The following is a 13691-nucleotide window of genomic DNA, read 5'->3' as shown; positions in this document are numbered from 1 at the left end:
TCCTGCTGCAGACTTAGAGTCACCACTTGTAGTAGGCTACCAAAAATATGTGAATAGTTGCAAATCACACACATATGTGATTACTGAAGATTTAATTTGAGGATTTTAGCCTTTTCCCGGCCATTAAAATGCACAAAAAACTATATAACCCACTACAGGAAAGGGAAAACCCACAAAAGTCTAAAAGGGCCTCTTTAAAGCTGTTGTTTGAATTGATTGGCAAATACAAGCATTTAGAATAGGATGTACAATAGTTTTTTTGAGAATTGAAACATCAAAAACTGGCTTTTTCACTTGTGTTCGTATTTACCCATTTTTTTTAAGTGCCCTTTTAAAGGTCTCCTATTATGCTCTTTTGTGGCATATATTATAGATCTCAAATATATATAAAAAAAACATGTCTCTGAGGTGTTTTGCTAAAAATACCAAACAGATCATTGATTTTAGCATGTGCGCTATCCCTCTGTTTCATCCCAGTTTTCGAAAGTGCTGATTCTGTTTCTGTGGCTTTAAATTTGAGCTGAGCTGAAGCTGGCCACGCCGCTTTGGAGCGTTGTGTTCTCTCTCTGAAGAGAGATGTTTCTAACGGAGAAACTCAGCTAAACGCTGCTGTGATTAAACGCCATATTATGTTCCGAACCACATCAAGCATTATTTCTGAAACACTCCTCAGTGTTTACCACTATAACAGTGACATTATATGTATTGTTTATACACAACAACTCTAAGTCCCTCCTACTGACACCCTGCTCAACACACAGGTGCTGCGGAGGGGATTCAGCTCGCGACTGTATATTGCAGACGATAGGTTGGGACGTGTCACGTGAGTGGGACGTTGCCAGGAGTTCAATGAAAAGCCAGCCCACATTTCCGATATGATGTCATATCCTATTTATCCAGCCCCAACCCTTCATTCCCCAATAGAGAGTGTGCAGGGGCAGAAGGGATGTTTATTTAAATGTGTCCAGACTGCCTGAATCATTGATCATTTATCTGAATAATGTGAGTTCAGCTCAGAATCTATTGCCCTGATCACGTCTCTGAAATATCAGCAGCATAACTGTATTGGTACATCCATGGCGCAGCTTGTGGTGCTTAAGTAGCAGTAGACAGATTTGTAATTACAATTGGGGAATTACAAAACGCCTACTGCTCATATTGCTTATTCCCCTGTACTATAGGCCTACTGTAATCTAAAATCTATTAAATCATGGAGGCACAATGTTGCACTGGGTGGCATGTTCAGTAGATCATTGCGCAGCTGTTTTGGAAAAAACATTTTTCAAAGGGAACGTATTATAGTCATTTTCAGTTTCATACTTATTTTCTGGGTTTCTACGAGTTTGTAGTATGTCTGCTAAATGTTTACATGCTTATTAATTAAAAAAAAACACTATTTAATTTGTGCTATCTGTCTGAATATACCTATTATTTAAAAGCACTGCATTACGTCTCTTTAACCCCACTCTTCTAAAAATCCTTGTAGTGTTCTCCAGCTGTTGGTGGATATACCCAGATGGGGGGAAATACATTATAATACGCCTGAATGTGACATGGTAAGGGGTGCAAAATCTGAACTGTTGAATTCCATCTTTTCTTATCTATGAATAAAAAAGGGTTTTCATAATAGGTCCACTTTAAAGGCTCACATGTTCAGTACATGTAGGTACCAATGTGTATGGCTTGGTGTCACAGAAGTAGAAAAAGGTGTCATGTATATGTGTGGTGGGAAGGTCTTACCATCACCATGTCTCCAGTGAGTGAGTTGGCCAGGTCGGTGACGGAGGAGTGGCCGTCAGCATCGGGGGGTCGGCCCTTGGGACTGTTAACTGGCTTATTGCCCCTGAAAGCACAAACATTGGTTGATCCAGAGGAAACAAAGCGAGGACATGTGCTGAGAAGCTAACTCATCTCGGGAAAGAGAGAATGTCTGAGCACACAGGGAGTCCCACCTCCACCTGTTTGGCACTTGAAAACCGCCTATCTGAAACGACCAATTGAGTCCAAGTTTGCTTTGGATAGATGTAACTTCAAAGTAGATTGTGCTTTCTCTAGCTATCATGAGCGGAGCCAAATAAATCTGCCAAAGATTTCACAGATTAATGGCGGGCGCTGCAACTGAGGACATTTGATGCAGTGAATTGTGTTTGATGAAACTTGGAATCTGAGATGACTGTACATATGTCCAGTGTGGCAAACATCCATATCTCTAACAAGAAAGTTACCTCTGACAAGTAAACAAACACAGTTTCACACAGAAAACAAAACAGAACCACTAAATATAATAATTATGATCTCCAATTCCCAAAGAGTTTATGATCAACCCTTACTCCCTCGACAGATGTTAAGGAGACAAACATGTATAAGGACATTTATAGCAACATGACATCACTTTATGTACAAAAGACAGACATGTATAGCAACGTGTGGAGGATCAGACGTTTCACGGGACAGATGAAGTAGTGTTGATGTGTTTATATCTCTCAGTTATTAAGAATATGCATCAAAAACACAAAATATTAAAAACTCAAAAAGAGAAAACAGAGATCTCCCATGGCAAAGCTGGTACTTAGGAGAAAAACCTCTCGGTGCATACATCATGAACACAATCACAAAGTGTACAGAAAATAAAAGAGAAGAAATATTATGAGATTAAAGAAAGAATGAAAGAAAGATAGAACAAGAAAGAGCCAAATGCAAAAGTCTTGGCCAATGTAATGTGACACATTGGACACACAGCACTCCATAGATGACTGGTCAAGGCACATGGAGAGGCTGAACATTGAAACACTGTAAGGCAATAAAGGAACAGTAAATAGAGAAGAAATACAAGAACAGACACAGAAAAATAGAAATGAGAAGACTCAAAGAGGTTGCAGACACACAACAGCAGACAGAAATCATAAAGACTTTAGATAAGATAAAATGCTCAATAAGAAATAGAACAAAGCAAGCGGAAAATTATTAATCTGTATCAGAAGAGATAGAAAGCATTAATAGCATGAACAGTGAGGTCACGGAAACCAAAACCAAACAGAGTGAGATTGTTACAAACACCAGCACATTAGAGAGAAACAGAGCTGCAAGAAAAGATAGGAAATGAAGGAAGGAAAGCCTGGAAACACAAGAGAGGCTTAGTTTGGTCAGTCTGATAAGTAGTCTGACAGAGGCAAAGGAGTGAACATGCTAGAGGGAGAAAAGAGCACAGAGAAGAAATGAAAAAGACAATAAATACAAATGATCACCAGGTAAAAGATAGCAAGAAACATCTGTTTTTAATGTGGAGAACTCAAAATAAACACAAGATGAGATATCGTATGATATAAAAATAAGACCGTACAAAAATATCATTGAAAACACAGGAACGGACAAATAGTAAAAACATAGGAGATGCACATTTAGAGTGTCACAAAAGAGGGCGTTGATAGAAATAAAGTAACATAGCTACTAATTATTGAAGTTAACTTTACATCTAACCTGATTTTACAACCATTAAGCAACACTCTAAAAGTTTGGACTGGGAACACAGGGGCCAAAGCACAAACTGGCATTGGCTACATGTGCATATATAATATATGCAAGTAGTTGTCACTCCGAGAGTGAAGGCAATGCCTCGGACAGGCCGAAAAACAAGGAGCCCATAGAAAGTCTGTCCGTCTGGCCAGCAATCTCTGACGAGCGTTTCACTGAGAGAATGTACTTTTTTTGTTGGGTGCTCTGAGCTGCGAATTTGGATGACAATTGATGTTGAATGTAATAATGTGTACATTTTTGCTGAAGACAAGGACAGAACTGGGGGGTAATATACAGACAAATAGACAGACAGAAAAGCAAGCAAGCAAACAAGACAAGCAAACAGACAATCACTGCAACCAGCAAAGGAACCAGAGCGAGACGGGGGGAAGGAGGGATGTTAACCGTTTCAGGAAGGGAAGGGAATATTCATCAATTGGTGTTAGTTGTATTAGTTGCCAAGGGAGGTAATTACATTTTCAGGGGGCCTGTTAATCTCTTGCACAGACTCTAAACTGCAGGCGAGTTTGAGAGGCGAGGAAAAGGCTGGGTATAACACTAAACCAAGATCTGAGGATCAGCTCAAAAGAGCTCTAAAGCACGGAGAGAGACTTTGGGATTGAAGTAAAGCAAGGCACCTCCCTCCTCCTCCACCTCCCAACTATCGATGGGGTAGTGAACGTCTTCAATTATTCATTCTCCTTCATGCTTCATTCAAGGGTTCAGTGCATTCTCAGGTAAGATCTAGTGCAGAAAAGGGATGGCCTTCCTACCAGCCCTGCTCCACAGCACCTGAGCATCCTCCGGCGCTGCCTCCAGGCTGTTTAAACAAAGCGGCTGGGGTTGCAGATTTGTTGCAGGAAATAAAATACTACCTCCAGATAATACAAAATATCATGAATTAGAAAAAGGAGGATTGGTTTCAGAAAAAGCTGAATTAATTGTGGCAGATGGAAATACTACAACTGCTATATTTCAGTGCCAATGCTTTTTCTGTCCGACCCTTTGGGGGTTGTTATGGAAATTGACGCTCTAAAGCTTGCAGTTGTCTACAGTATCCAGTGGGAGGCAGAGTGGACTCAAGTTCAGATTCTCAATCAGCTAAGGCACAGAAAGTGGGCTGTTGGCATAGCAACGGCTCTAGAAACACAGACCATACATTTGGGGGTTTGGGGTGTGTGTGACGAGAGGTTGTTGGGTGTCGGGGAAGGGTGTGTTTGGAGGGGGTGCAGCAAACAGGCGAACACACAGAGAACATTAAGGTTTAGGATATATGACAGGTACGGGTGAGAACCTCGCAGACACACACATGAACAGACACATGGAGGCAGGCGGGGCCACTTTGGGTTTCACCGTCCTGTGATACTATCCTGTTTTTGTTACCTGACCGAGGGCCAGCAGCTCGTAGAGAGAGGGAGGGGGGAAAGACACTCCACTTCTAGGCTGGAGAGAGACGCGAGAAAGAAAGCCCAACCCAGACCCTCTTTTTTTTTCCCACCCCTCTGCAAACATGTCACACCCAAACAAACACGCTCGCCTGAAACCCTGAAGTAATGTATTTTCAATGTCTATGCTCGATTTCAAAGATGCCCACTAGATCTATCATTCTTCAGGGGCCACAGCATACTTCCCAGGATCATACACAGTCAAAGCCACAGTGAAGCGTAGCGCTGCTTACATAATCCACATGAAACGCATGTACATTCACACTGGAGTCATTCCTGCTGCTTCACTTCTCAGCCTACGACCAAAAATTCTGCTGCAACATATAAATATGGATGCTTTCACTGTTAACTAATTACTTCCTGCATGTTGGAACTGGAAATGAGTCTAAAATAGCATCGCTTACTGAAATCCCACTTCACCCAGAAGCAACAAGGGAGGTGCTAAATGCTGCCTTCTGTGTTTCGGCTCTTTCAAATGGAAATAGAAAAAACACAAGACAATTCAGTGGGTGCCAAACGTTGATCTTTATAAGCGCCATTATAAGTCTGTTTTCATTTTATTAGAGGCGGTATTTCAGATGCAATGCTTTCTACTTCGGTAGCCGGCAATTGCCCTTTTCACTTTGAAACAGTCCAGCATTGCAAACATGATTACTTTATAATCCAAAAATGAGCTTAGTGTCTACCCTATCTATACTGTGACAGTTGAGCCCTGACTCTCTTTATGGTCCCCCTATAAGCTCTGCAGTTAAGCATTAAAGATGTTTCAGAGCTCAATTAAAACAAATAACCCAATTGCTCCAGGGATTTTCACAACATGAAACCATCAAAACAGTTTTTTAAAGTCCATTAAAATAAACAAATCCTGAGTCTAACAAATGTTTTGAATACTGATTAGATCCTCAGATTGCCTGTCATGTGGAGGCTGCTGCCTGCTACCTGTTCTGAGGCAACACACGAGGGGCCTGGGTTAATGCTCCAAACAGCTCCCCAACCACAATCCATCTATCTGTATGTATGAGAGGAGCATGTGTACCAGCATATACCTTCTGCTGGCTAGAGTGCTACATTCAGCCCCGCATAACACATGGATGTGCAGAGTACAATAAGTATTCCCTCGTCTTGCTACTCTCTTGGATGGTGGATGGATCTGAACCCTGAATATTCCCTCTTCGGCCCCGACATATGAACCGATGGATGTTCGAATGCACTGACCTCCCCCCTTATCTTTGAGACTCCTTTTTTTCCGCCTTAGTGCCATCTACTTTCCACTTCTGTAAGCACATAAGCAAATGCATCAACATTCCCAGTGTGATGCTAGGATGAGCGTGGTGGCCGCGGGGAGCCAGAGCCTCGGGGGCCGTCTTAAGCACATCCCCTGAAGACTCTGCTGATTAGCTGGGCCGTAAAGCCCCTTTCAAAGGAGGGGCAGACTAGCAGAGCATAGCATAATCAATTTACATGTTTATGTACAAACAGATTATATCATCTGCAAGCATTGTAACAGTAGTCTTTTTTGAGAAAACAAAGCTTGAAATTAGCACTTTAAACTGTTACACTGCACATGTGTGACCTCAGAATGACTTCACTAGCATACACACACATCTGCAACATGAAGATTAAACTCCTCCTACTTAGACTAATGCGGTGAGAGCACAAACACATTCATGACGTTAAATAAACACATTTATATTGATTAATTCAGGTTAAAGGTCACAACCGCTATACGTTATGTTCATCTTTGCCTTTCATGTCAAGTTAAGCAACATAATAAGCTCATAAATTATGAAGCGATATTGTATAGCTCACTTGGCAATTAACAGACACTCAGAAAACCTCTCTGAGTGCATCATGTCTTTGAAGCCGTGATCTATATTTATCGATATCAGAAAGATGCATTCTGGAGCAGGAAGAAAACTCCATTGGCTTACACAAAATGATGTAACATGCATGGATGAATAATTGAAAGACCACAGGCAAGTGGATTGAATGTTAATGTAGCACGAAGAAATGTCCCGCCTCCCTTGTCCTGAACCTCCATCCTCATTGGCCTGTTGGCTGTCTGCTCAGAGAGAGATCTAGATTCAAAGCTCTCGGGGATTGTGGCTTCTCTTTATAGCAACACTGGAGGAGAACCTACAGTATAGGTTCACTGAATCGCAACAGAATTGTATGAGTGAAGACCAATGAGGCATCACAGAGGCACTCGAACATCCTGATACGCTTACTAAGACGCACAACCTATGGATGATGCCTGGGAAATAAAATTCTCAGCATGTGTGGCCCCAGGATCTAAGCAACAATCTTTTGTAATCTAACCTCTACTTTTTTTATCATGCGACATTCACTTCCTCAATCTCCCTTGTAAATGTGAACCATGGTTTGAAAGTCTCAATTACTACCCCTGACTGAGGTTGAAACTGTAAGTCAGCTCCTGCCTCACTTCATAAACAAAAGACCACGCAGAACACTTTCATCCAGCCAGCGCACACACAAGGTCAGAGAAGGAGCGTCATGAATATCACGCACTGTAGCACCTTCTCATGGCCAGTGGGGAGAACGGTGTGTTTGAATGGCTTGCCTTCAACTATGACCATGAAACAGTGAAGCATTAACATGTGGCTGAAGGGCAAAAGAAAGGCCCCCCTGTTGTTATTGTGCCTGAAGGACTAATACATGATCCTATTAACAAGATTGTTTGGCTGGCTGTCGTTAAAGGCCAAGAGTATGACTAAGATGGAGGAAGCACTCAGATCTTTTACGTGGATTTGATGTTAAAAAACTACATTAAAAGTCCTTCATTCAAACTCCTAAGTTAAAATATAAAGGTATTCAGCAAAATATACATCAAGTATCAAATATCAGTAATCAGTCTGCAGGGAAATATTATATTATACTTCACAATTTTAGATTTAATGAAGCATCGATTTACTGTTACTGAAGTCTGGTGTTTACAATCTATACTAATAGGCCTTTCTGTTCATTATTTCCCAACCTACTGTAGTGGTCACACAATAAATTGAGGGGTTGTCAGATTATAAAGAATAAAATACACAATGTTCTGATTTGTGTCAAACAATCTAAAATGCAACTACTTTAGCCACAAGACAAAAAGGTTGGAAGTTACTGGTTTATTTTTTTTACTATGCATTATATTTTAAAGGTGAACCATGTTTTATTATGGGACATCTAAATCTGTTCTGTGACTATTAACTTTATCTGTTAAATAATGTAGTTGTAGTTGTAACTTTCACTAATGTAGGGCATCACAGAGCAGCTCTTTGATATTCACAAGCAGTGGAGAGATTTCCCTTTTATGTCAGAGTGGTGATGCTAACGTTTGAGAGTCACATCAACTTTCAACATTAACTTCAGAGGCTTTTTGTTTGCCTGAAATAATTAGCAAGGCACAAGCTGTGCAGATGATGCATTTGGTTGAATAAATTCACAAAGTATTACATGTGTGATGCAGGTATGCAGATGACTGGCAGGCACATAAAGGACATGTTTGATGTGAATTCACGGACTGCGATGATATGGCTGTACACAGGGTGAGAGAGTGGGAGACGAATGAAGGCACAGCTTTGTCTCCAGCTCGAGAGCCCTGTTTGGAATGAGCAATATGCCAAGACCATGATTGATTAAATCATGGTCAGACATCTGTGAAGTCAGCACTAACACCAAGGGGAATGATATACTCCCAGCAAGCTTACACCTTGCATTTTTAATATACTGTGCACTTATTATAATTATTTGAGCCTCTGTATTTGGTATCCAATTAAAGTGTGCCTAAATCATTTATAATACATTTGAATTTGTAATCAATCATGAAACAAACACAATAATGAGTGGCTCCGGTGGAATTAGTTTACACCTCAGGAGAATTTGCTAAAGGGACGAGACATTTGAAGCTTTCATTATATGCAAATCTTTTTTTTTAGACCCTAGTTCTTCTTTGTTCACATAGTGTAAGCTGCCAGTCATTCTGTTTTTACTGAAAGAAATTAAATGAACCTCAGGTTAATCTACAAAATGCCACAATGCACTCAATCACCGTTAAATCGAGGTGAGTCCTGTGGGCCACGAGCTGGACCGAGCGGTTCCTTCGTGCTGTTTAGTCTATTAGTGGATTTCACAACCCATTGAAGGAGGTTTCCAGCTAAACACAAGACAGATGTAATGTGCACAGCAAATTACACAGAAAATTGCATACCTTTGTGGCTCGGAAGGTTTCACACTAATCCTTAACAATAGAGATAGTTTTGATGTTTTACAAAGGCGACATTGTTGCTGAAAGAATATTTGAATGCTTGTTTGCAACTCAGTGCAGTGTTGACTCCCAGGAAAGGCCACAGAAAGCTTCAGGGCAGGAGACAACAATGAGGCAGGCAAACCAAGAGCCAAATATCTTTCACAAGTTGTCGTCATAGCCTTACTCTAAAGGCTAACATTTTATCATAAATAAAACGTGCTTGTTAGTTCAGGGCAGACAGTTACTGTTATGTGGAGTTTCATACTGCAGCTGTGCAGTCCAGATAAGAAAACAGTTACCATCTGTTTTATAATAGAGCCCTAGTTTCAAATCATGTGTCAAATTGATGAAACACTTGTGAATGAGGAATAATTGGTGTGACGAGTAAATCAGAATTTGTTCGCTCTCCCCTGCCATTTTGTTTTAAGGTGTGTGTCATATTATGTATCTCCAAATTGTCTCCAATTTGTCACAGAATCAAAGTGGGGGTTAAAACGGCCTAATTGGACTGCAGAGGAAATCAAGTGTGTCGCATTTGCCTAAGGCTGGACCAAACAGCGGATTTCACTCTGGCTCTTTGGTGTTACATGCTGAGGCAAATAATCAAAAACCACCATCCATTGCTGAAAAATGAACAACACTAGCAAAGTGCAGTAAAATCTGTTTGTCTCACCGGACACGCCCACTGTACTTTTATTCTTAAACTGTTCCACAAAAACGTTGTTCCTATTCCTAAAAAGAATGCAAAACTAATTATTTTAGGAGATGTGAGTGACAGTGGTGCATCCTTATAGATGAGTGGAAATATGTTGGCTTCTAGTGTGTAAGGTGGCTGGCAAGGAAAAGGTTTATTTCTAGCGGCGTGTTTATGTAAGTGACTAACATGTTGTGGAATAATGAGGAGGCTCTCTGGGCCCCTCGATGGAGCTACAGAGACGGGACTCTCGGCGCAGCAGAGGGTGATTGAAGGAAGCTAATGAGCAGGAGGGAAAAAACGAACACAGGAGTAGAAAGGACTTGGATAAAAAAAGCATGAAATACAAAGGAAATACGACAATTACCAATGGGAGGTCTCTGTAAGGCAGGAGTGAAAAGACACACAAATAGAGATGAAATGGTGACGGAAAATGTCATTGCGATGGGGGAGATAATTATCATGGTCAGTGAAAAAAGACTGCTGGCATGAGCAAACATTGTTTTATTTGATTCGAAGACTTTTTTTATCCCTAAAAGCAGAGAAAAGTATTGGAGTCGCATTAAGCATCTCACTGCTGTGATTTATGAGCTCATTACTGCTTTACAGCTTGCATCCCAATTGCTTCATCTCTTTTCTCATCCCAGCATTACAGGATTTTTCGTACATTTGGATTCATAGTCAGCTTTTATTTTTATTTCTGTAACAGAGTGTCGATCTCTGGTGCTATTTTAGTAGCAGTTCCGTGGCACAGAGCACTTAAGTGCTGTGACTCACCGAAAACACTACAAAACAAATCTACTCTCCTCTACTTAGATTCTGATATCATCTACCGTTTTTCCTCGATATCATATCCTTCACGTGCTTTCATTTGTACACCATCATTCCCTCACACATACACAACAGGCACTCTCATACTTTATCTGGTACCTCTTCTCAGGAGGGGGCTCCTGATTGGTTGGTTGTTGTGCCTGCGCTGTGTCCTGCAGGTCAGGGATATTGGCAAAGTCATCTTGCTCAGCCACACCAATTGCCAAAGCCAGGACCACCAGCTTCCCTTCACTGGCTCCCCATAAAAAAAATACGATAAAGAGATAGAACGAGAGGCCGGAAAAGATACAAAGGAGAGGGAAATCGGACATAAAGAAGGTTTGGTGCAGGGGGGAGAGAAGAAAGGAGATGTTATTTCAGGTTACAGCAAGAACAAAAAGCAGAGGGGCGGCGGGTAAGTAGTCCATATGAGAGTCAACAGAAGGAAAAGTTACAGAAAAACAGTCACAAAGGTAAATCTGCAACACCAGCGGTAAGCATTTTGTCCAGGGAAGGATATTAGTAAGAAACCATAAACTTAAAGGCCAGATTAATAATAACGTAATGGTTTTAATGAAGTGGTGCTGACAACAGGTGCAGGCTGTGTTCACATCATACACACAACAAATAATTAAAGGGAACTGTTGGTGATTAGTTAATGATTGTTAATGGCTGTGATATTCAGCAGCGTGCACAGATATAAAAAGGTATGTATTTACAGGCCCACACACACACCACTCTCAAAGTAATGATTCCAGTTATTTAACCTGCCTTCTGCTTTCACTACGCACTCACCTTTCACATCGAACATGCCTGTCGCCTTTCTCCAGAATTAATATTTAATTAAGCCTCATTAAGAAGATCTGGACTAATTGTTTCTATTTGAGTGACATAGTATCTTGAGGTGCCCTGTGTGTCACCGTTTTCTGGGTCAGTGCACTCTCACTCTCCGTGTTGCACTCTTCTCATTTCATCTTTTCTATTACGTTACACTTGCTCTCCAAATCCCCTTTCCCCCCTCATCGCTATCCTCTCCTAGTCTTAATTCTCTGCCTCCTTCCCTTCTTCCCGTCACCCACACCCACCGTTCTATAGCTTAAGCCTCTCACTGCGTTACAATACCTCGGCTAAGAGCATACAGGGCTGCCAAGCTGTGGAAAGATATCAGCCCAAACTTCACAATTTCATCTTTCTTACGCGACGTCAAAAGCTTTTCCGGCTGCACCATGAAGCCTTGTTTAATAATCTCCCTGTTATACGGCTATACGGAAACTTTTATGTCTTAACGACAGCTGCTTTCAGATTCATTTAAAAACCCTTCACGACATCCCTTAACACCACCCAGCACAAATTGTTCATTTAGAGATTTTATTAGTTATCTATTTTTTTTAAGCTTAATTTATGAACTGTTTATCCATAACCTCAAACTAATTATTTAAACGGTTCGTTCGTTTTATTTCATTTTTTTATTTGGTTGGTATATCTATTATAAGTACTTTTTATTGAGCCAAAGGAAATCATTTTTATTCATGGAAATAATTATTAAAATGATATTTTTTACGCATAGAAAAGATTATCTAAAAGATATAGGGTTCATTTTTGAAAGGTATCAAAATAAGCCAATTATTTAGAAAAAGGAATATACAAAAACAACAAAAAAACTGACAGATTAAATAAACGTGTATTTACTTAACAAAAGAGACAAAATAAATCAAAATGAAAGAATAGGAAGATAACTCAGATAAGGAAGTCTAGGAGCATTAATTAAAACCTTATCTTCCTCCTTAGTCTACCTTATCTTCAAAAACTTCTGTAGCTAATTTTCTGAAATCGAATCCGTTCATTTTAACTTTTTTTGTTATACTATTTTTTTTTCCTGTTTAACTTCTCTGCTTTATTGCTGACTAGTTTATGAAGTCAGCAACAGCGACATGTGTTACAGCTGACTCATAAATAAGGTATGGGTTTATTGATTAATGGCTATTGGATTGCTCTTCTCCAATCACATTTTTCTAAGTATGAGCATTTGCACTAATGAAAATTCGTAAAACACTTACACAAATGTGTCAAAAGGTAACGGTGCAGGGGAGAGAGAAGGAATAGACATTAGTGACACTAGGTAATTGATTTTAAGCGTCAAAGCTTGAAGACCGATCACCCATGAGATCCATGTGGTCAAATATCTCGAAAGGTTGGATATCTGTGTCAATCACATCAACACACCCACTGAGCAGTGATACACCCAGATAGGGAATCAGGCCAACATTGAAATTAACTGGCTTGAACAATGGGTCATGTCTATTACTGGACCGCTATGTCATCAATCATAGGAGGTGTTGCACAGAAGCAAATAATCATAAAGTATGACCTCAACCTCACATTTACGATGATGAGAGACTAGTTTAGTCGCGTGTGATGGGCAATATTCTCAATGACCTTGGTGGTGGCATGTGCTACGTTACTAATGCTCAGTTAGCCAGTGACATTAGCCCAGCTGCGTCATACTGAAATGCCCGGAGAAGCCTTAACCTCAATAGAAATTTTAAAAAAGAGAATGGTAAAAAGCTACTGTAAATGTATTCTGCGCAAAGGGACATGAAACACATGTTGTACCTTGGCAGTGTCCTTCCTCACCCGCCTCCCTCCCTCATGTGCCCTCCCTCTACTGCTTGCCTGGAGTAACAATATGTTGTAGGAGTAATGGTGCTGGTGACATAAGATCAATGCTCCAGGGTTAACACAAACCTACACACAGCTGCTTAACCATTGTTTTTCCGCTGATGCACTGTGACACGTGGACGGTGTAATACACACACACTGACACACATGTCATCAGGCTTACAGCAGACGCAGCATTACCATAAGCGTAAACGTTTCGGTGTCACAGGAGAAAAAAGATGTCATTTTAGGAGAAATTACTCATGAAATATGGATTAGGCGTCCCTCCTTTATGCAGGATATTCAACAGTCATTCCAA

General features: G+C 40.5%; 1 protein-coding gene across 1 annotated transcript in view; it reads right to left on the bottom strand.

The window, feature by feature from the left end:
- Nucleotides 1–13691, bottom strand: part of syt7a (synaptotagmin VIIa) — a 77069-nt gene that overhangs the window by 14479 nt on the left and 48899 nt on the right. The window contains exons 6-7 of the mRNA XM_063875592.1: nt 10835–10966; nt 1741–1843 (exon numbers count right to left, since the gene is read on the bottom strand). Coding sequence (XP_063731662.1) covers nt 1741–1843; nt 10835–10966 — 235 coding nt within the window. The remainder of the gene's footprint in view (nt 1–1740; nt 1844–10834; nt 10967–13691) is intronic.

This window comes from Eleginops maclovinus, chromosome 2, assembly GCF_036324505.1.
Source record: "Eleginops maclovinus isolate JMC-PN-2008 ecotype Puerto Natales chromosome 2, JC_Emac_rtc_rv5, whole genome shotgun sequence".
NCBI lineage: Eukaryota > Metazoa > Chordata > Actinopteri > Perciformes > Eleginopidae > Eleginops > Eleginops maclovinus.
Note: the sequence above shows the minus strand (reverse complement) of the source record. Positions and strands in the feature narration are given on the sequence as shown.